This window comes from Dipteris shenzhenensis, chromosome 22 (assembly GCF_047967505.1).
Source record: "Dipteris shenzhenensis isolate YYH24624 ecotype China chromosome 22, Dip_SZ_1.0, whole genome shotgun sequence".
Lineage (NCBI taxonomy): Eukaryota > Viridiplantae > Streptophyta > Polypodiopsida > Gleicheniales > Dipteridaceae > Dipteris > Dipteris shenzhenensis.
The window spans coordinates 49,969,261-49,992,951 of NC_141617.1; the positions used below are offsets into that span (position 1 = coordinate 49,969,261).

Genomic DNA, 23,691 nt, shown 5'->3' on the forward strand with positions numbered 1-23,691 from the left:
AAGTCTTGTTCCCTAAATAAAAAAATAAGCCTCACTTTGGTGGTTCTCAGTCCAGGATTCAGCTCAGCTATCAAAGAAATTTTCAAAAAATGCAAGTGAGCCCAAGAAAAGGGTAAACCGCCATTATTGCAAGAAGCTTGGACACCACATAAATGAATGTAGGGAAAGGTTGAAGAAAGAAAGGAACAAAAGAGAAGCTGGCATGACAATTTCATACTCGAATAGCATCAGATGCAAACAAGGGTAGTGCCTCAGCTAATCTTAGTGTAGAAGATTGGTCTTTTTTGGTTTGCAATTATGATGCCAGGTGTGATGCCGACCATGAGGTTGCCTCACTCAGTGTGAGTGATGCCTCGGATGCTATATGTTACTTTCATAGTGGTTCTTCCAGGCACATTACTTCTAGCAAGTATTTGTTTGCAAATTTGAGCTTGCTCCTATTGGCACAAGAGTGTCTTGTGCCAACAATTTTTCATATCCCATGAAAGGAGTTGGGAGGGATTTTGATGTGAGGGATTTTCTGTCATCAATTGATGGGACTGATTTATGCCTTCCAATTGTCCTCTCTATGCCACGAATAAGAAATTTCACTCTGAAGAACAGAAACAAATGTAGGGTTTTGCAATGAAACCCCACAAGATTAAATCCCAGATTGGCACATGGCATAGCATGATGGTGCTCTGCACCTATTTCTTACTAAAACCTATATTGCACCATAAGCTCGAGGATTAGAAACCTCAGTATGACTGATGTTAAATTCTAAAACTGATCTCTACATAATGTCCTGTGAGATCCTAGACAATTGTTACACGTGCCTCTGTCCTAGCGAGAAAAGTAGCCTAGTGTTGACACTTAATAAATAATTACAACCAAAAGAGAAGTATTGCAATATTATCTGTCTTTATGCAACATATTTGTAATGACACAAACTCAAAGACTCTCTTAGAGACACAATATGAATCATCAGCCCCCTCTTAAGAATTAAGTAGACTTGAATATCAATATCTAGTCACTTGGCCCTATCCAAAGTCCATTTTCTCAAAGTCCACCGCCTTCCAATATAGAATATATATGTCTAAAAGGGACATGCATGCATCCATGAACACGTGCATGTGCAGGTGTGCATACAAACCTGTGCGCATACAAAATATGTGCAATATACATAGAGATACATGGACATTTTGCCTAGAAGTTCCACAATCTTCTAATTGGAAAAAAACATGTTACATGCTTGGTCTCGTCACAAAGTGTACCACAATGCCTACAATGAATCATTACGCAATGGCTGATGCAGAACATGGACAGATCGTTAAATGCTTAAGTGTATCCCTTGAATTTTGTCCATGATTTAAGGCAAACAAAGATACAATTACTGGAGAATGAACATTCAAGTTACATCCGACAATGGCCAGGAAACTAAATGACTCAAAAGATCAAAATAATAGACCATTATGCCAAGCAATCAACTAAGAATGAGATACCAAAAACGTGTCAGACAAAGTGTTTGCAAAGATCATGCAAGAGGACAAAACCATACCTTTAGGTGGCTCATAACTGAAGTAAATGTGTGCCCCAGGAGTGAGTCCAGCACTGTAAAAGTCTTTTCCTAAATCCTCAAGTCGTTGCTTAGGTGGAGCCGTATCTGCTTAGAAAAGTGGATCACTAAGCACATTTCATGAATAGACGTGATCATGTAAGACCAAAAACGTTTCGATTAATTTTGCTTCTTTTATAAATAGGACATCACAAAGATTCCTTGCATGTGAGGCAACACATTGACTGGAATAATGCTTTCTGCAAAATCTTGAATCTTAATAAGCACACACAATTCTTAGCCACTGAGTGTGAGCTAGATGCACTATAGTCAAAACATAGGTATCGACTCCTGTAACTAAGTACATGAAATTGGTGCTCGCATTTGAAGACCTTTGTTGATGTTGCACACCGACATTCAAATTGCATATTCCATACAATTCTTGAGAGATCCAAATCATCAAACTTGGCATACTTACTAAGCAAACTGCCGTAACCACATGTAAGTCTATATGCATGTCAATATATTCTATTAATGCTCTTTGCACATGCCAATTTCTCACCATGAAAACAAATGCACTCATTATCCCCTTAGCTACACAAAACATCACTCTGCTTGCTTAATTGGAAGGCACAACGTGGCCCATAAATTTCCCTACACCTGAAATATTCCCTACAACCTCAACCTCATGTAGTATCCAGTTATACAAGGAGTAAAACACTATACATAGGAGATCTACCGTTAGACTCACCACCCAATCCAATAGTCCCAACGTTGCTCCAAGGCTCAAGCTTCAAAGGCCTTTCCCAATTTGATGTCATGCTCCTTCAACCATTATTATGCTTTGAGTTTTGTAGTCTTAATGCAAATTTTAGGTGGCAAGCATGGAACACTCAGCAAACAGCTTCCTAGTATCCCTAACAGGCAAATGCACGCATGATGCACCTTATTCCAAAATATGCAAAGCAACTAAGAAAATGGGTCCAATAATGAGTTGAGAAGCTTTTAGTGAGGAATCACGTGGAAATGGTGACAGACCAAAGATTGTGGAAGGACATAAATGGAAGAATATAGTATTGAAGATGATAATCTACTCTACAAAGGTGACAGACCAAAGATTGTGGAAGGACATAAATGGAAGAATATAGTATTGAAGATGATAATCTACTCTACAAAGGTATAATATGTGTATCTATAATAATGAGACAAGGCACCAAATTATTGCCATGACATCAAGGTGCCAAATATGCCAATTCAATAAAGTTGAATCTCTAAAAGTAAGAGGTTATATTCTTTAGAGTTCCCATCTAGCAAATGGCAAAGTATGTATGGATTTTATTATGAGACTACCTAGGACACAAAGGGGGCACAACCTTCTATGGATAATTGTAAATCAATCATCAAAATTAGCAATTAAGGTGTTGGCTATGTGGCTGCTATCTGGCCAGCTAGTGGACAGCTCATGAGGCCAACCTCAAATGGACCTACTGTTGGGATATCTCAAGGTGTATGCCCCAGGCACACCTTGGGTTCTATGTGTGTGTGCTAGAGGCACAGTTAGGTGCCCATAAGCACTGTTAGGTGGTGGTAGATGCCACATAGGCTGATTGAGAGATTCTAGGAGCTAATTGAAGAGATGATTGTGGAGCTTGGTGGCTCATGTAGAGGTGCCTACATATGGACCTCACCCTTCTTCACTCGATAAGCATTCTCTTGTTTTGTGTTTAGCTCCATGCTTTCCTTTCACTTCTCCAACATGGTATCAGAGCACTATGATCCTCCTTGAGCCCATTTATGCCATGTCATCATCTTCTTCCCCACCTCCACCTTCGTCTCCATTTTGCCCCTTTCTGCCCAACCACTTGGAGGGCTGAATTCTCCTCCTACAGGCGACCTCTTCTAGAGTCCTTCTGGCTGGGGAGACCCTTCGTATAGACGACCTTCCACATGCAAGGAACTAGAGAATGATCGTCGCTGCTGGTCGCCATTTCCCGAATTCTGTCGAAGCTCTCTTTCTCAGCCAAAAAGCAGTCGACATTGACGACGTTCCAGCCAGCAACACCGCGCGACATTACGCATGACCTCTGCACTAGAGATTCCCCCATATGTGAGCTTTCATTTGAGCTAGAAAGCCCTCTTTTCTTTGCTTTGAAGAGGGAGATCCAAGACCTCCAAGATCAGGCCTCTGTTTTGGACAGTTTTGATAGTATTATGAATTTGGTGCTACATTAGATGCTACTTTGGCAATTCTGATATTTTAAAGTGTTGAATAGCATCAGTACAATTGTGGCTACAAGTTTCCTTTAGGTTGCTATACCTGGATTTTCTTGGAATACTTTCATTTAGCCACCTCTATGAAGCATGCAAGTTGAAGTATCATTTCCACTATGATTTTTATTATGGAATTTGGTTACAAATCTTTGCTACACCAAATGCTTGTACTTTGAAGCTTTTCAGTTTTTTCTAGCCTTGTAAGAGAGTAGACACTGCCCAATTCTTGGGTTAGACCCTCTCATGGTTTGCTTATGCAAAATATGTGGAAAGCCAAATCATGAAGCAATGTTTTGTTATGCTACAATGGAAGAGAATGCCAACATGCCTTCCTTGTTGCAGATTGCCAAGATAATGGTTGCCAAGAAGGAAGCAACTACAAAACCAAAAACTGCCAATTTACTTTCAGTTGATGTGCCTCCACAAGATGAGGCCTCCTATGATGATTATGCTTTTTGAACCAGCTCCACATATGCTCCATATCTCTCTTTTATGTTGAGTCAAGGTACTCTGCCCGGATAGTCCTCCAAAATGAATGGAATAAACTATTGTGTTCTTTGTAAACACCTCTGGTCACCATATGATGTAGGCCATGTGTATGTGTTTACCTCCATGGTACCTCCTGCAGACATTGTGTGCATGTACATGCAGGGGAGATAACCATTGGGGGGATCTTATGTATCCCTTTGTTTGACTTCACACCCTTGGGAACCCTTGCTAGCATGAGATCCTAGCCATAGATTTATCATTGACCACCATGAGATGGCTTGAGACACTATGTGACTAGATATATCCTTGACATAGCCTGAGGCATTCCCTTGAGGGGGGGTTTGTTGGCATATCTCAAGGTGTATACCCCAGGCACACCTTGGGTTCTATGTGTGTGTGCTAGAGGCACAGTTAGGTGCCCATAAGCACTGTTAGGCGGTGGTAGATGCCACATAGGCTGATTGAGAGATTCTAGGAGCTGATTGAAGAGATGATTGTGGAGCTTGGTGGCTCATGTAGAGGTGCCTACATATGGACCTCACGCTTCTTCATTCGATAAGCATTCTCTTGTTTTGTGTTTAGCTCCATGCTTTCCTTTCACTTCTCCAACACCTACCTCATCGACTTTTCACCCTATTGGTTTGGCTCACCAAGCATATAAATCCCTCTACTTTGTCCATGTTACACGACCACATGTTGGCTTATGGCAAGCCCTACATAGGCTGCATATGGCTGCAAACGTGTGACCGGCCAAGAGATCTCCCATGTGAAGAGACCAAGGTTCATGGACACCCTTATCCAAAGCCTTGGGAACATCTAATAGCACATTGCCCTCCAACCTTCTCTTTCAAAGTCCAAACAATGGAGGATCACCCTTCCCAAAAATTATCCTACCCTAGAGTCTCTTTCTATCTTCAAAATTGGACATGTACAACCTAGGCCCCCATACCCCAAGAACACTAAAGCATGCCAATGCCATATAAAATGATGTTGTACTATCAATAGCTCAAATGGCTTGAAAATCCTCTATCCGGATCTAGCTCAAAATATTGGCACAGATACTATGATCGTAGCCAGGATTCATGCCTCAATGAATGGTTGAAGTCAAACTATTGCCTATGCTCAACTTTCTCAATTCTCCCTCTGTATTCCTATGGTACCATCTGGGCTCCCCTAATCCTCCAATGAAAATCTTGTCCCCCAAAAAAAAACAAAGAGGGAGCTCATCATTAGTGCCACATTAGCTTTGGACTTCTCCTTTGTCGGTCTTCTTTTTCATACAAATCCTAGCGCAGTGACTTGTCTTGTCGCCATGGTTATTAGGTACGTTAGGAACATTTAAAGTTCAAGTAGATAAAGTTCCTGAGATTTAAGAGATGTTAAAAATGTCTTTTTTTCCCAAATAAATATACCTTTGTAAGACTAGAATAAGTCCAATCATACAAATTTAGATTTTTTGTTGTTCTAAAGACCAAAAATCTACATAGAAAATAAAAGAGAAAATGAAAGAGAAGAAAAAAGAGGTAAACAAAAACTTTTATGAAAAACAAAAGGAAAGACATACTTAGCAAGTAAAGCAACACTTATGTCATCATCAGTGCCCAAGCATAAGCAAGAAGGTGACTAAGTAAAAATAAACAAGCAAGTCAAGAAACAAAATCTTCCAAAAACAAGAATCAATCTCTCTCTCTCTCTCTCTCTCTCTCTCTATGTGCATCACATCAGAGGGCCATCAAGGAGCCGGGTTATATAGAGCTTGCACATGTACTTGGAGCTCTGGTTCTGAGCAATACTTGATTGCTCTTTATCTACTATTTTACACTCGCTTTTTACATTTTTAGCACTTAGCACTCAGCAAGGGCCTTAGTGCTTCAGCCCACAATGGCTTGTATGGGTTACATATATTTTGTACCTTGGCTCATAGACCCACGAGGTCTCCTAAAGACGTTAATACGCCCTCTCTCTCTCTCTCTCTCTCTCTCTCTCTCTCTCTCTCTTAAAACAGAAAAAGCTAAATGGACCCTTTACACTTACGTATCGCTTTCTACAAAGAGGAAAAATTACATTTCTAACTTAGAAAGCACAAGCATACTCAATCAAGCTCTCTTTTGAAACTAAAAGAAAAACGGGCTATTCAGCTCCTCCCTTTTTGTTTTCAGCTTATGTTCAATTGTTCTAAACATACCTAAGGCCGATACACCATAGATAAAAGACTTCATATCTAAGATTGTGCGTACTTTTGTCATTATTTTCCTTGGATTATACCTCTTGGGTAATAGTAAAGTGATCAAATTACTACATTGAGTGATAAAAGACTCCTTAGTTGTACAAATGCGGGAAAATCTAAACCAAAATTAATTATAAGTATATACATATGCGTAGGTATATAAATGTAAATACTCGATACACATATATACTACTCTAGTACAAACTACAATGCACTCACATTGTGCACAAGATGATAGATGAAATCTTAAATAACATCCAACACACACTACACAAAGCTCATACATATCAAGATCTTGAAAGTTGACTCTCAACTCTCAATACTCATTGACTCTTAAATCATCATTTAAGAATGATAAGACTTCAATGAATCAATGTCCATGCTGCTAAATGATGTTAATGCTTGGATATAGTGTCTACTCATTGTTCACACTTATGATGTCAACGCTCAGACTACGGAGTGCAGGAGAATGGTGGGCTATGGACTGCAAATAACAGCCAAGGCTGAAGCAAAGCACTATGAGCTCTAACGTTCAAGTACATGACCCAAACTAACCAAGCTAGTCACACTAGATTTCTTCTTGTGGACACAACAATTGTTAGAAAAAGATGAAATTCCCTTCAGTCTTGGGATTGACACTCGATTTTCTTTCTCAAACAGATGTGGAATGCCCCGGATGTAAGAAGGAATGAATCCTTTATGTAGCCTCGAATTCAAGGCCTCTCACTTAATTAAAGAAATACCGAAAGGGGCGCCAAGGTTTGGGGCCAATCTGTATCTTTGTCTTGGTGCAGGGGCACTCTAGCTCCACATCTACTGACTATACTTTTGTTGAATTGTTATTGTAACAGTGTTGGCTAGTTACTTGTTAGTTTTACTGCCCTTTAATTTATTGAAGACCGGTTTCATGGTTCCGTTGCCGTGACATCACCAACTTTCTCCAACGGGTGAGTCCTGGTTGGTTTGGTGAGGAGACATCACCATCTTCTTTAAGGAGGTGAGCCCGTGGTTGTCTCTGGTGCAAGTTTTGCTTGTTGTCATTGAATTGCAGCAAGGAAAATTCAGCAGGTATGTCACACAGTGACGAGGATTGGGATAGAGGGCACAAGAGTCCTCTCAAGATGGGCCATCTTTGTTTGAGGCAGCTTCTGTTAAAGTTGATCAGAATGCTGATAGGCATCCTTATTGTCAGGTGCACGGATTGGTATCTGACGTGTACTAGGATACACAAGACTAGCTCAAGTAGCCTGGGGAGGCTCAGGGCTAGGCAAGCTTGATTCTCGGATTGAGTGGCAAGGGTACGAACCAGTTAGAGGTCTTCGCTATTTTTGGCGCATTGGGCCCGAGTCTATAAAAGGGGCCCAAAGGTTCAGTTCTCAAGGAGCCGATGGGAGCAAGTCTCGTTCCCAGGTGCTAGGTCTGATCGTGGATTGAGTCGCAGACGCGCGCCTGCATCATAGCGTAGCCCAAGGCCCAACAGCAAATCCCAGGCCTCTAGGCACCACCTGGTGGTATGGGATACCAGGCTGGTTAGGATCTGGTTGGGAGTTCGTGCCAGTAGCTCAACTCGTGGCTCAGAGGGGACATCTCATGGTTGGGTGGTGAGCAGCATGCTCAGATTCCTCACGTTTGGTGTGTTCTTATGTTTGCTTGCAGATCAAAGGTTTCAAGAGTGCTGGGGATGTGTCAGTTGGTATCAGAGCCAACTCTTGAGGTAGGAATCTCTATTACGAGAAATTTGGACGAGATCTTCTCCAGGTATGCCTCAATTTCGAAATTCATGTTCATGCCCTGCAAGTGTCAACTGGTTGATCGTTAAAGGGTAGTGGTTCTGGATTGGGAAAGAAGGAAGGAGAGAGAGAGAGAAGGGTGAATTTGAAGGAAGCAAGGTGGAGTGGAAGTGAGGCTGAGAGAAAGGTCGTTTGGTAGGAAAGAGCTTTGGAGTGGATCATCAGTTCTAGAGGATGGCGCAAGGGATGAAGGAGGAGCGAGATGCCAGAGGGAAAGCTAGGAGCTAGGACGGGATGGAAGGCTGCGAGCATCCTTCGGGATGAGTACTAGGGAACGGGTGGCAGGAAGAGGTGCGCAGCAGATGCCAGTCTCTCGGGACTGGTTTGGACGCAATTCGGGCTGGGAAAGCTTAAAAAAAGCAAAGGCCCTACTAAAAGTAGGGGTGTGCTTTTTGGGCATGCAGGCTACTATAAGCCCCTGATTATGGCGCTCTTGTCTTAGCGGCCATCTCTCACGCTCCAGCTCGAAGCCCCATGAGTGCGCGCAGCTAGCTCTCCACCCACCATCTCCGAGTACAACCCGTCAGCCTAGGCTGGTTCACTGCAATAATCAGTACGGAACAGCCCCCCTCTCATCACCTTCCAGTTCGTCAGCTTGCTACCCCTCTACTTCACCATTTCTCCCTCCTGACGCAATCTCTTGGCAATTCGTTGCTCGCTGCCTGCTCTTGGATTCCGTCTCCACTGCTGTCTACCCCTTTCCTCACGATTCCCTTTCCTTTTTCTTTGGCCTTCAGAGCTTCCCTTACTCCACTTTCTTCATGGCAGATTCAATAGACCCCAGGCTCGCTATGGGTGATCAAGATATGAATTACCATGCAGATGATGACCAGGGCCTCTACAATGATTTGATTACGAAGAATGCCTTCAGTGAATTCACCACTACTCTCGATGAAAAGTTTGAGTGAGTTAATGCAAATCAAACGGGGTTGACACAGCAACTCCAAGGGATTCAAACTTCACTCTTACTTTTGACTAGCACTGTTCAAGCACTCACCCATGTGGATGCTTTGGCTTCAGTGTTAGGTCCAAATATCACTCCAGATCCTTATCCCGGAGATCAGAAGTCCCGTACCAAATGAAACTTGGTTGCACAAGTGGCAAGTACACTTCCAATTTCACCCTTACCCAGATGAAAAGAAGATGCAGCTTGCAGCAGGGTATATGTCAGGGAAGGCTTTATCGTGGTGGAAGGAACTCCGACCAAAGCCTGCAACATGGATAGAATTTGAAGAGGTCTTCAGGAAAGAGTTTCTAAAGGAGGAGGAAGATTACGATATCATAGGCAAGCTCAAGGCCCTCGATATGTCCTATCTTCAAAGGTTTCGTGATTTGCAGTCCAGAGCTATAAAGAGGGATCCAGTTACCTTGTTAGGTTTCTTTGTGGATGGTCTGCCTGACTCGTACAAGGTTCAGATTAAGAACAATAAGTGTACCACTTTGCAAAAGGCCATGAACTATGCGCGCATCTATGATGATACCATGGCCAGCGCAAAGGAAACCACCATTGCCGACACGAGTGGGAAGAATAAGAGGAAGCTCTTCCAATCTACCATTGGTACCGGGGAGTCGAAGTCTATAGACAACGCCTCCAAGAAGAGCTCCACTCAAACGAAGAATGGTAGTGCCCGTTTCCTACGCACATTGAAGTTAAAGAAAGGACGTTGATTCATATGCGAGGAGCGGGACCACACTCAGAATGATTGTCCTAAGCGCAAGAACCAGATGCAAGCGCCGGGACCGAAGCTCCATGCGGGACAAGGTACCAAAGCTAAGGGAGCCAAGGTACCAAAGCTAAGGGAGCTAATCAAGTTTCAACGACATGTATTTCTGTAAATGTCATTACCCCACTTTCTTGTAATTGCACTTTTAATAATTCATTATTTGGCCCCCATGACCTTTTCCGAGTTTATGGAGAAGTAAGGAACCAAAGAGTTTACATTCTCTTTGACCTGGGCAGCGCTCACAATTTTGTTAATTACAAACTTGTGCAGAGAATGGGGCTGTCCACGATACCTAGCGATCACACCTATGGGTGCAACTACTGTCATAAGTTTGGACACTATGAAAGAGATTGCCACAAGAAGCAATATGACCAAGGAGGTCAATCTAGCAACAACAATAGAGAAAAATTTTGTCGAAGAGGAAATCATCATGGTGGGTCGAAGAAGGATGCTTATTCAGGATGATAGCTTCAATACCAAACTTGCATTCCATGTCAGCTCAACATTAGCCGATGCCACCTTCCACAATATTGCACAAAAGATGCAGTCAGGTCAACTCTAAAAGTTTGATACAATAGAGAAATTAGAATATGGAGCTTGGCATTCCTAAACTTCATTTTCTTGGAAAAGTTTGCAAAGCATGTTGCTTTGGTATTAAAAAAAGAGCCAAATTTGACCTCTCGAGCAAGAGGTACTCTTGATTTGATACATACAGATGTATGGGGTTATGCATGGACCCACAGCATCAATGGTTCACTTTACTACTAGACTTTCATCGATGACTATAGTAGATATTGTTGGGGAGGTGCTGGGAAGCAATTTTGGGATCGCAAGGTCAACGCACTTTCTATCCGGATTCAAGACTACACAGCTGCTCTTACGTGCTATGTCATGCACTTTGGAACATGTGGACTTGTTAATCGGAATAGAGTGGTTTAAAACCCACGATATTCGGATTGGATGGAAAGAGCATACCCTCTCTTTTTTGGATAGACACCCTACTTTGTATTCAATGTGACAATATCCCATCTTCTCATGGACCTATTGTATCTGCAATGCAGCTTCAAAATATAATAAACACTTCTCATTATAATGTATATCAGTGTGTTTTGATTCTGCTTTCTTCATTTGTTGTCTCTGTTAATAACAAAAATGACTTAAGTATGTTTGAACACCGTGAATTGAGAACGTTGTTGGATGATTTCATGGATGTATTCCCTGCTCAACTGCCGGAAGGTTTACCTCCAGAACGGGACAGTAGATCATCGCATAGATTTAGTAACTGGGGCTCAACCTATTAGTATTCCACCTTATAGGATGAGCCAGCTTGAGGAGGATGAGTTAGCTTCACAACTACAAGATTATCTGAATATGGGCTATATTCTCCCACCTTGGGGAGCACCTGTCCTCTTAAGAAAGAAGAAAGATGGTTGTGGACGGAGGTCTACCCAGCCGATCTCTTGGAATGATGCATTGAACAAGGCTTTTGAAACCTTGAAGTTAACTATCAAGGAATCACCCGTTCTTGCATTACCCAGCCTTATGTTTTAGAGCCCGATGCGAGTGATTTTGCGATTGGGGCAGCTTTATTTCAAGAGGGCAGACCTATAGCTTTTGAGAGTAAGAACCTAGACGACACCCAATATCATTGGCCCACACTAGAAAAAGAACTCTATGCAGTTGTGTATGCTCTAAAGGTTTGGAGACACTACTTGTATGGTTCGAAGTTTCTCGTATTGACAGATCATCAGTCAATCAAGTATGTGTGTGACGGGTCTAAATTGAGGGGAAGAAAGGCTAGATGGACAGAGTTAATGCAAGATTTTGATTTTCAAATACGTTATCGAAAGGATTCGATGAATAGTGTGGTGGATGCCTTAAGTCGAGTCAAGTTTGTAAATGCTATGTCATTTACGAAAATATCCTCTGACCTATTTCAATCTTGAAAGGGCTTTGCGCAACTGATAGTCATTTCAGTTCTTATTGGCAAAAAGTCCAAGATGGGAGCTCCGTGGTTGACTAGGACTCAGGGATTATGCAACCTACGGTACAGGCGGCGGAAGGTCAGTGGATGATTCGGAACGGCTTGCTGTTCCGGAATAGAAAGATATGTGTGCCAGATGTTTCGGATCTTCGATCGAAGATTCTTTGGGAGTGTCATGATGCTCCTAGTGCTGGACATACAGATATACATCGAACTCTGTCTCTTGTGAAACATACCTTTTATTGGCCTAAGATGCGTGCATTTATTGAAAACTATGTGGTAAGTTGCCGGGTTTGTCAGGTTACTAAGGCAGAACATCTTAGAAGCGCGGGTATATTACAACCGTTGCAAATCCTGGGTAATAAATGGAAAAATCTTTCGATGGATTTTATTACCGGTTTGCCTAGAAAAGGGTAATGACTCCATTTGGGTCATAGTGGACCGTCTGACAAAAATGGCTAGATTCTTACCTACTAGATCGACCATATCAGCTGTTTAATTGGCTCACGAGTTTGTGGACCACTTGTTTAAGCTGTATGGTTTGCCTTCTGACATAGTTAGCGACAGAGACTCAAAGTTTACAAGTAACTTCTAGACAATTGTTTTTGAGAAGTTGGAAACTACTCTAAGTATGAGTTCCTCAGATCATGCACAATCTGATGGCAGTACAGAGAAGGTCAACCAATTGGTTCAAGATATGCTTCGGGTATATGTTTCTAAGAGACGGTCTTCATGGGAAGATTATCTCCCCATGATAGAATTTGCTTATAACAGTGCAAAGCATTCAAGTACTGGTTACAGTCCTTTTATGCTTATGTACATGTTTCAACCTAAGTCACCAGTTATGGTTGGGTACAAGGGAATTCAAAATGATGCTGCAAAGAAATTCTTGCAAGACATGCAAGAAATGTTGCAGTTTGCCAAGGAGTTTATTAGAAGTGCCCAAGATCGGGATAAATTTTATGCTAATAGACATCGTTCACCCAGAGAGTTCTCTGAAGGAACGATGGTATATTTGCGTATTCCCAAGGAATCCAAGAGCCTAAGTACTGGTTTGGTTCCGAAGTTATCCCCCAGATACTATGGTCCATTCAAAGTTATTAAAAGAATTGAACCAATTGCATATAAACTAGAATTGCCTCCTGATGTTAAAGTACATCCACTATTTCATGTCAGCAAATTGAAAGAGTTACTAGGTGCGGATGATCAACTTGTTTCTACTCAAGAAATAATAGAAGTTACAGATTTGACTTTTATTCCACACGAACCTGAGAGTATTCTTGAATTTCATGAAAGACAGATTCGTAATCGAACTATCATGGAATACAAGATCAAGTGGAAGGATCGTGTTAAGGAGGATGCAGCATGGGAGACATTACACAACCTCCAGAGGACATTCCCGGGTTTTTTAGCAAACTCAGGAGTGAGTTCTTAGAGGAGGGGAAGTATGTAAGGTGCACGAATTGGTATCTGACGTGTACTGGGTTACACAAGACTAGCTCACGTAGCCTGGGGAGGCTTAGGGCTAGGCAGGCTTAATTCTCGGATTGAGTAGCAAAGGTACGAACCAGTTAGAGGTTTTTGCTATTTTTGGCGCATTGGGCCCGAGTCCATAAAAGGGGCCCACAGGTTTAGTTCTCAGGGAGCTGATGGGAGCAAGTCTCGTTCCCAGGTGCTAGGTCTGATCCTAGATTGAGTCACGGACGCGCGCCTGCATCATAGCGTAGCCCAAGGCCCAGCAGCGGATCCAAGGCCTCTAGGCGCCACTTGGTGGTATGGGACACCAAGCTAGTTAGGATCTAGTTGGGAGTTCGTGCCAGTAGCTCAGGTCGTGGCTCGGAGGGGGGACATCTCCTGATTCGAGATCCCACCCCGTAGATGTCATGGTTGGGTGGTGAGCAGCCTGCTCAAATTCCTCACTTTGGAATCATTCACCATTGTATGTGACGCAACTGGAAGAGGGTGATCTAGCAGGTACACCTCAGTTGTTGTAGCTTTACATGGAAGCTTTTTAGCTTGAGCCAACTTTGGTTGTGGCTCCTTCAAGCTCAGCAGAGTGTAGGTGTGTGAAGCATTGCCCGATGCTCAAGAGAGGGGTAGTACCTTAGACAAGCTCATATATCTAGAGGTCGCTTGGTGACATTGTATGTTTCACCCGAGATACTACTTGCTAACAGTACATCTACCTTGGGACTTCTATGATTAGTATACTAGTCACTATGAGGTTTTTGCAGTGTATATGGAATGCTACCCTAGGCTCTGAACAATCATATATGCTATGCCAGTTTGTAATACATGCTTCAATGATGGTATATTCACATGTATTTCAGTTATTGCATTTCCTAGTAACATCCACATGCAATCGAGGACGCTTGCCATGTTTCAAGAGAGGGGTATGTCACGAGGGCGTGGGTTTGTACTTGCATGGGGCAAGACCTTGGAAAACTGAGGGGCAAGGCCACGGGGTATGGATGTGCAAGTTTTCCCCCTAGGGAAATGTGCCTTGGGGGTAAATGAGAGGTTTAGGTCCAAGAGGGATCAAAGAACCTTAGGATCCAAAGTTGGCCATTGGTTTGGCTTTAAAAAGGTCCCACTAGAGGGGGCAAGGTGCAAACGAAGGGAGGGAATGCCACGTGGCATTTTCCCATCCCTGATGCATTTGGCAAGGTTGCCTTGGGAATCACCTAGAAGTAACAATCATGTAAGCCAAGATGTGCCGACGGGAGACGAGCGGATATACACACGAGGGAGGATTACCAGAATTCGAGCGACTGCGTTCGAGCGAGGTGACAGTTCGAGCAAGGACTTTCATAAAATTGACATTCTAGTGTAATGATTTATGTTCAAAAAGTAGCATGCATTGCTTACTTTTACAGTTGTTGTACTACCCATGATATTATGAGGAATCAATTGCCTTACATACAAACAACAATTTTTGAAAAATGTTTTGCAATGTTTTTGCAAGGGACAAGGAAGAAGGAGGGGTCAAAGAAAGGGGTTAGAGTATGTGTTTTTCTTGTGAAATTTCCATTTTTCAAGGCAAAAGATAATGGGAGGAGGAGCCTCCCAAGAGGCCGCGATATGAGGCTCCTTCTGCCAATTTTATTTGGGCCATAACTTGGTCAATCAAACTCCAAATATGGTCATGTTTGTAGTCAAAACGATCGAATCCATTTATCATGTTAGGGTGTCTAAATCCTACAACTTTAGAAAGGATATGAATGAATCCATTTATCATGTTAGGGTGTCTAAATTCTACAACTTTAGAAAGTTTGTACTTATCTTTGTTTCATCATAGCTAAACCTTATCAAACTCTTATATTTTCTTAAATTTTTCTCATATAGAGTTCGGGTCCTTGATTCTCTCCCTCCCTCCCACAGGTATATACATGGTCATGGAAATATGAAGGTGATCCATATTTTGTTAGCATCATGGTCATAAGGTGATCAATAATTTATTAGCTCCATAGTTTAAACATTTTATTCATGTTATCATTTTGTGTACAAAATGGATCATATCATATGGGTAGCATAAAAATTGACGAGCTACAAATCATGGATGATTTTTTCAAGTTAGTTTCGTTATGAATCTAAAATTTTATATTGGCATCGAAAGTATGTATGCCCTAATAAAAATAAATGTTGGAAACATTCGCTAGGATTTGAAACTTTTATGTTAAAAAAAGTAAAGTTTCACCAACAGGATTTACATTTTTTTCTTCAAAGTTTAAAAGAAAATATATTAAAAGGTACTAAATTCGACTGATATTGTGAAACAAAAAAAAAAGGAGTTTAAAAAGTTTCGCCAAGATTCTATATTAATATATAAGCATAGCTTCAATAAAAACATCCCTGCTACAAATAGTTTTCTGTGAAGGATTTTTATAGGAGGAGCTTCTATATCATGGACGGGACTATTTTTGTTTGTATGTAAGTCCACAAAATAAAGAAACCCGTTCAACTCACGTGCTACCTTACATAATTTTGAGTGACTACCTCGAGGTATAAACATTGCAACATTTCCCCTTTCGTATCTATTGAATGATTTCTAACTTGCATGGATTTATTATTTATCAAATAATAGGTTTTCTCTTTGTATGTTGCCAATAAGTTTTCATTTGGTATTCATTGAATCATTGCTGACTTGTATGGACTTATGAGTTATCCCCAATAGTAGGTTTTATCTTTGTATGTTGCCAAGAATCATACGAAAAATAAGTAAGAACAATCTCTAATATGGTCATGTAGATTCAACCATTTCTAGTAAAAAACTATTGCTACTATAGGTTCAGAAAAAGTTCATCACAAGCATCGCTCGAACCCTGGGCTCGCTCGAACGCAATCGCTTGATGTTTTGACTTACTCCACACGAGGTGATTCACGAGGTAAGGGCTGATGCACTCGTAGTACGGTCGCCGTACGTGATTCAAAGGTTGGGCTGTTGGTGTTTGGCGTTGTACGGACAAAGCCGTGCGGACGGTCCGTACATTGAGATTACTTACGGTCGCACTGAAGGGGTTGGTGCAGGATCGATTAGGAGAGAGGGAGTGCAGGTAGCTAAAGAAGCGATGAGTTAGCCGTCACGTCAAATCTTGGATAAACCAAAAACAAACGAGTACAAGGTACAAGTACCTAGACCTAGGACTAAGTGTCCTAAGTGTCACATAGGACTAAATGTCCTATGTGGCCTAAAAGACACTAACACTATAAGTGTCTTTATTTATGCCTACAAGGCACATACCATGGCCTATAGGGCATCACTAGAACCACCAGAGGATGGCCTACAAACCCCCCTCCATGGGATGGGCTGAAGTACTCTGGAAACGTCTCAGAATACCTGGTATTTTCTGGTCATGGTGGCACATGTTCATCCAAAAGGATATAGCCACCTATGAATGTACAAGGGATGTCAAATCATGTCACAAAGGGAACCAAGTGTAAAGCCTATCGAAAGACTTCGAACTTGGGACGAGGAAGTGCCTTTGTAAACATATCTGCTATGTTGTCCTCTGTGGGAAGATAGGACAACTCTATGTCTCCTGCTGACAACCGCTCCCGAACATAATGATAATGAACTTCAATATGCTTGGTACGCGCATGAAACACTGGGTTATGCGCAATGGCCAAACCACTCTGGTTGTCAGTGTAGACAATAGTGGAGGATGTATGGCGAATACCAAGATCTGTAAGTAACTCTCGAAGCCAAACGCACTCTACTGTAGTGGTGAAAGCTGCCCTGTACTCAGCCTCACAGCTAGATGTGGCAACTGTTGGTTGCTTCTTGCTGAGCCAAGAGATCCATGAATTGCCAAGCAAAAAACAATTGCCAGTATGTGACACTCTGGTGTCGGAGCATCCTGCCCAGTCACTATCCGTGTAAGCATGCATGGTAAGTGAACCCTGATCACCATAGAAAAGGGCTAAATCCTGAGTGCCTCTGAGATATCTGAAGACTCTCTTCATTGCCTGCCAATGCTGTGAACTAGGCATGTGCATGAATCTGCTGAGCTGAGATACTGCATACTGCAAGTCAGGTCTGGCGCGACATAAATAAATAAAGCATCCAACAGCCTGCTGATAAAGAGTGATATCACATGGTGGGTGTTGAGATATCGAGCTCCACTCGTGATATGCCAGGGTGACCGTTGTGTATTTATGTCACCGACTTGTTAGCTGCAGATGCGGTTGGTACACCCCCCACGAATAATAGTTGGATGACAGCTATCCTTATCTACTCTAGTTCGTGGCTCAGTTAGTATGCCACCTTAGTTAGTTGAGTTTGGTTTGAGACCCACATATAGGGTTCTTCTATTTCTTTGTACTTGAGTTCTTTTGGCTTTCACAACTCAGAAGAGGAAAACTGTTTTCAGCCTCCACCTATGTGTGTATTCCCCCATTGTGCATGTGAGAAAGCCGCAAGTGAGACTCCTTCCCTCTCTCCCACGATCTTCACATGGTATCAGAGCCTTGTTCGTGGTAAGGAGCTCAAGAAAGCAAACCAAGTTCGTGGTGTCCTGGTAAGAGGACCAGTGTTGCTTTCCTATTTCGAGTTTGGGAGCAAATCTCTGCAGGTAGCACAGCCAGAAGTGCAAGAATGCACTGTCTCAGATTGAGACGTCCTTCGCGGTGTGGCGAGAGGGCATTGTATGCTGCGGGCTAGGACGAAGCCCTTAGTGACTTTATTTTTCTGATTCGAGGCCATTTCGGGGCCCGTTTTGAAGGCGGAAGTTCTTTGCAGGCACTCAGAAAGAGGCCCTGTTTTTGCTGTGCGACCACTGCTCGGCTGGTCGGTGAAAAGTTGCCGCAGAAATTGCATCATATGCCTATGTGCAGAGATATTGGGAGTTGCAGAATCATGCTTGTTGCCTGTTCATGCAAAATCGTCACTAGGAAGTGACTGTGTGGTCAAATACCACTTTCGTCAGTTTTGCAGATCTGCCCGTGCGAGGCAAAAGCTGTGTTTTTCGCAGTGACAGAATATTTTGCAGTATTCTGTAATGGCGTCAGATTCTCTTTCACAGATTGTCACAGAAAAGCTTGACAAGAACAACTTATGAAGGTAAAGAAAATTGCAGATGCACTTGCTTCCATTGGGTCGCCAGTGGAAGATGATGATCTAGTTTCTGTGACCTTGAATGGTCTAGGAAAGGATTATGCACAGTTCCGGACATCCATTGCCGTCCGTGAAAAATTTCCTGATTTTGAAGAGTTGTTTGCTCTTCTAATTTCTGAAGAGCAGAGAAATGGGGGTGCATCTTCTTCAGGAGGAACTTCAAAAGAAACTGTCTTCTACTCAAATGCTGGCAGAGGTAGAGGCAGAGGTAGAGGAGGCCGATCTGCAGGCCGTGGTAGAAATCAGAATATGCAGCAAACTCAAGAAAACCAGTCCTATGGAGGAGGACGTGGTAACTCTAGAGGCAGGGGGAGCCAAAGAGGCCGTGGTGGATGGCAGAGAGGCCAAAATGCAAACAACAATGTTGAATGCTACTACTGTGGTAAAATGGGTCATATGGCTAAGGACTGCTACAAAAAGCAGAATGACATTATGAATGAAAAATTGCAGCAAGGCAATTATGCATCTTCCAGTAGACAGGGAGATGACAGAAATGAGCATCTATTTATGGTGCAGCACATGACCAATTCTGTGACAAGTGCAGAAGAACGAAATGATGTGTGGTATGTTGACTCAGGTGCATCAAACCACATGACAGGTCATGCAGAGTGGATGTAAGATGCAAGGAAAATGAAAAAACCAGGATTTGTGGAGACTGGTGATGATACTGCACATCCTATTGTGCAGATTGGTAAAATTCCTTTGTCTATGCAGGATGGGAAAAAGAAATACATGTCTGATGTATTTCATGTCCCGAACATCACCAAGAACCTGGTTTCTGTTGGTCAAATGGTTGAGCAGGGCTTGCAGGTCAGATTTAATCCTCATGGATGCTTTGTTGAGGATATGAAAAATAACGGTCGCTTGATAGCAAAAGGAAAGAAGAAGGGCAGGATGTTTACGTTGGATGCGGACATGCCTGAATTGAGTGCAGCAATGTTTGCACATGGGACCGGTGTAGTTGCAGATATTGATATCTGGCATAAACGCATTGGTCATGTTAATATACAGCGACTTAAATCAATGCAAGCCCAAAATATTGTTGCAGGATTGCCTAAATTCAAGGTTACAGAAATGCATAAGGTTTGTGAAGCCTGTCAATTTAGAAAACAGGCAAGGAAACCATTTCCTAGGCATGTTCAAGAGAGTAAAAAGCCATTGGAATTAATCCACTCTGATGTGTGGACTACTAAAGCTGCATCTATTGGAGGCTATCACTATTTTGTCACTTTTATTGATGACTTCAGCAGAAAAGTTTGGGTGTATTTTATGAAAAGGAAAAGTGAAGTGTTTGGGCACTTCAAAGCTTTTAAAGCTATGGTTGAAAAAGAAACAGGCCTGCAAATAAAATGCCTAAGGTCAGATGGAGGAGGAGAGTACCTCTCAAATGAGTTTGCATATAGCATCTATACCCTTTCTGCTGCAGAGAATAACCAATAAAGACGCACTTCTCCGCTTTTGGATCCAACTTGGACCTCAACTCATCTGGCACATGAACATAGGCAATGCAACAAAAAATTTTCAAATGAGAAATGTCTGGTTTCCTACCAGTATACATCTCCTCTGGCGTCATGCCATGTATTGCTGCAGTGGGAGTCCTGTTCATTATGTAAACTGCTGTAGCAACTGCTTCAGCCTAATAATAATCTGGTAGATCTTTCTCATTTAGCATGGCCCGAGATACCTCTCCAATATACCTCTTTTTTCTTTCTGTAAGTCCATTTTGCTGTGTGGGTATGACTGCATGAATATTGCTGCTTGATGCCATGCTCCTGCAGGAACCTGATGAGCAGCTGGTATAAACCAGTAAATGTGATGATTGATGTAGATGCACAAAATGGTAATGCTGCACAGAATTCACAGCAGCAATCACAAAATATCAGTGGACCTACAGTGTCCTCTAGCAGTGGTTCACATACTTCGCCATGGACAGGTAGATTGAGATCAGAAGAATCTCCTCAAAGCAATGCAAATAGTGGTACGCAGGTATCACGAAAAGGAAAAGAGAAGGTAGATCAGCCCATGTTTGATGTAAATGCAGGTCACTCTTATGTGGATGGTGAATCCAGTGGCTCAGAACAGAGCATTGATGATGAGTTAGGTATTCCTTCTGTTGTTACACCTGGAGTAAGGAAGACCAGGGATGTTTTGAGAACACCTGGAAGTGAGCCTATTTTGCGCAGGTCTACCAGAGCTAGGTATCCTGTGGATAGGCTGAAATATGATGGATTTACAACCATTCACTATGCCTATATGGTCAAAGTGATACAGGAACCAGAACCCACTTCTTTTGAGCAAGCCATGGAAAATGAAAAATGGGAGAAAGCCATGGATGAAGAAATGGATGCCTTGGAAGCCAATGCTACATGGGAATTGGTGCCTTTGCCTAAAAACAAGAATGCAATTGGCTGTAAGTGGGTTTATAAGATCAAGCACAATGCAGATGGTTCTGTGAATAGATACAAGGCAAGATTAGTTGTCAAGGGGTATGCACAGACATATGGCATTGATTATAAAGAAACATTCAGTCCGGTTGCAAGGATGGCAACTATAAGAGCAGTCATTGCTATGGCTGCATAAAAGGGATGGTCCTTACATCAGATGGATGTAAAGAATGCCTTCTTGCATGGTGATTTGCAAGAAGAGGTCTTTATGGACCAGCCAGCAGGTTATGTTCATGCTATTCATCCTGAGTTTGTTTGCAGGTTTAAGAAAGCCTTGTATGGCTTGAAGCAAGCACCTAGAGCATGGTCTGACAAGATAGGACAGTATCTTGTCACTATTGGCTTTCAGATTTCCAAGGCAGATTTCTCACTCTATGTGAGAAAAATAGAGAAAGGGATTATGTTGCTTGTCATTTATGTTGATGATTTGATCATCACAGGTGATAGTGATGAAGATATCCTTCATGTGAAAATGCTATTGAAGCAGAAGTTTGAGATGAAGGATTTGGGAGAGCTGTGTTATTTCTTGGGCATTGAGGTGATTAGATCACCAAGTGGGATACAGCTCTTGCAGAGGCAGTATGGATTGGACATGCTGTCCAAATATGGGATGACAGGCTGTAAGCCTATTTCAGTTCCTTTGGAGCAGAATGTGAAGCTGAGCACAGATGCAGGTGAGCTTCTGGAAGACCCTACTATGTACAGACGCATAGTAGGAAGTTTGATTTATATGACTATTACCAGGCCAGATTTAAGCTATGATGTTGGATTGGTAAGTCAGTTTATGCAGGCTCCAAGGAAACCGCATTTGGATGCGGCTAGACGCATACTCAGGTATGTGAAGTCCACATTGCAGTATGGACTATTTTATGAGGCTGGGGTTCAGATACAGTTGCATGGATACACTGATGCTGATTGGGCTGGTAGTACTTCTAATAGACGATCTACCAGTGGATATGTGTTCTCTTTTGGGAGTGCTGCAGTCACTTGAAGCAGCAAGAAACAGCCTACAGTTGCCTTGTCGAGCACAGAGGCTGAGTACAGGGGTGCAGCAATGGCTGCATGTGAGGTAGCTTGGTTGCATAAGCTACTTTATGATATGCATCAGTCTACAAATGAGCCAGTTGTCATTTATTGTGACAACATGAGCAGTATACACTTGGCAAATAACCCAGTCTATCATGCTAGGACAAAGCACATTAAGGTGCATTATCACTATGTGCGGGAGAAGGTTTTACTAGGTCTTATTGATCTAGTTTATGTCAGCACAGAGGATCAGGTAGCTGACATATTCACGAAGGCATTGGGCGCAGAGAAGCTGCGCAAGTTCAGAGACTTGCTTGGTGTGCAAGAATTGGGATTGAGCTCGAGGGGGAGTGTTGAGATATCGAGCTCCACTCATGATATGCCAGGGTGACCATTGTGTATTTATGTCACCGACTTGTTAGCTGCAGATGCGGTTAGTACACCGCCCACGAATAATAGCTGGATGACAGCTATCCTTATCTACTCTAGTTCGTGGCTCAATCAGTATGCCACCTTAGTTAGTTGAGTTTGGTTTGAGACCCACATATAGGGTTCTTCTATTTCTTTGTACTTGGGTTCTTTTGGCTTTCACAACTAAGAAGAGGAAAACTGTTTTCAGTCTCCACCTGTGTGTGTATTCCCCCATTGTGCATGTGAGAAAGCTGCAAGTGAGACTCCTTCCCTCTCTCCCACGATCTTCACAGTGGGCTCCCATCATGAGCTGAAAATTTGAAGCCAGGGGTCCACTGGAGTAGAGATTGGCTTGCAATCCTCAAACTGAAAACGATCAAGGAGCTGTCCACTATACTTGGACTGAGACATCATGATACCCCCCTCAACATCATGATACCCCCCTCAACATAAGCAAACAGAATGCCCAAATAATAATGGAGCTGTCCCATGTCTGACATGTCAAAAATCTGCTGCAAATCAGCCTTGAAAGCTGCAATTTGCTGAGTATCTAGGCCCGTGATGAGCATATCATCCACATATAAAATCAGCATTAAAAAATCAGATCCACTCCCGTGGACATAAAGAGTGGGTTCTGAGGGACTATTCTGAAAACCAAGGGATAGTAAGTGTGCATGAATTTTGGCATACCATGCCCTGGGTGCCTGCTTCAAACCATAAAGGGCTTTTCTAAGCCGGCATACCTTATTTTCAGAATTAACAACCTCAAAGCCAAGAGATTGTGTGACATAGACTTCTTCCTACAGATCCCCATGAAGAAAAGCAGTCTTGATGTCAAGTTGGTGCACTTGCCAATGATGATGGGCTGCAATGGCGATGACACATCTAATGGTAGTAATCCTGGATGTGGGAGCAAATGTCTCCTCAAAGTCAATGCCTTGTTGTTGGGCATACCCTTTTGCAACAAGACGGGCTTTGTATCGATCTATGCTGCCATCAGATTTCCTTTTTAATTTGTAGACCCACCTGGTTCCAATGGCATGCTTGCCTCGAGGGAGATCTACTAATTCCCATGTGTCATTTTTAGCAATGGAATGTAACTCAGCTCTCATTGCATCATCCACTCTTTGCTGTCAAAAGCATCTTTATGGCACAGAGGCTCTTCATTGCAAGCTGTA

General features: G+C 42.5%; 1 protein-coding gene across 7 annotated transcripts in view; it reads right to left on the reverse strand.

The window, feature by feature from the left end:
• Positions 1-23,691, reverse strand: part of PUX1 (plant UBX domain-containing protein 1) — a 104,279-nt gene that overhangs the window by 28,123 nt on the left and 52,465 nt on the right. For all 7 annotated transcript variants that reach the window (XM_087393649.1, XM_087393648.1, XM_087393653.1 and 4 more), the window contains one exon: positions 1,538-1,642. In XM_087393649.1, coding sequence (XP_087249775.1) covers positions 1,538-1,642 — 105 coding nt within the window. The remainder of the gene's footprint in view (positions 1-1,537; positions 1,643-23,691) is intronic.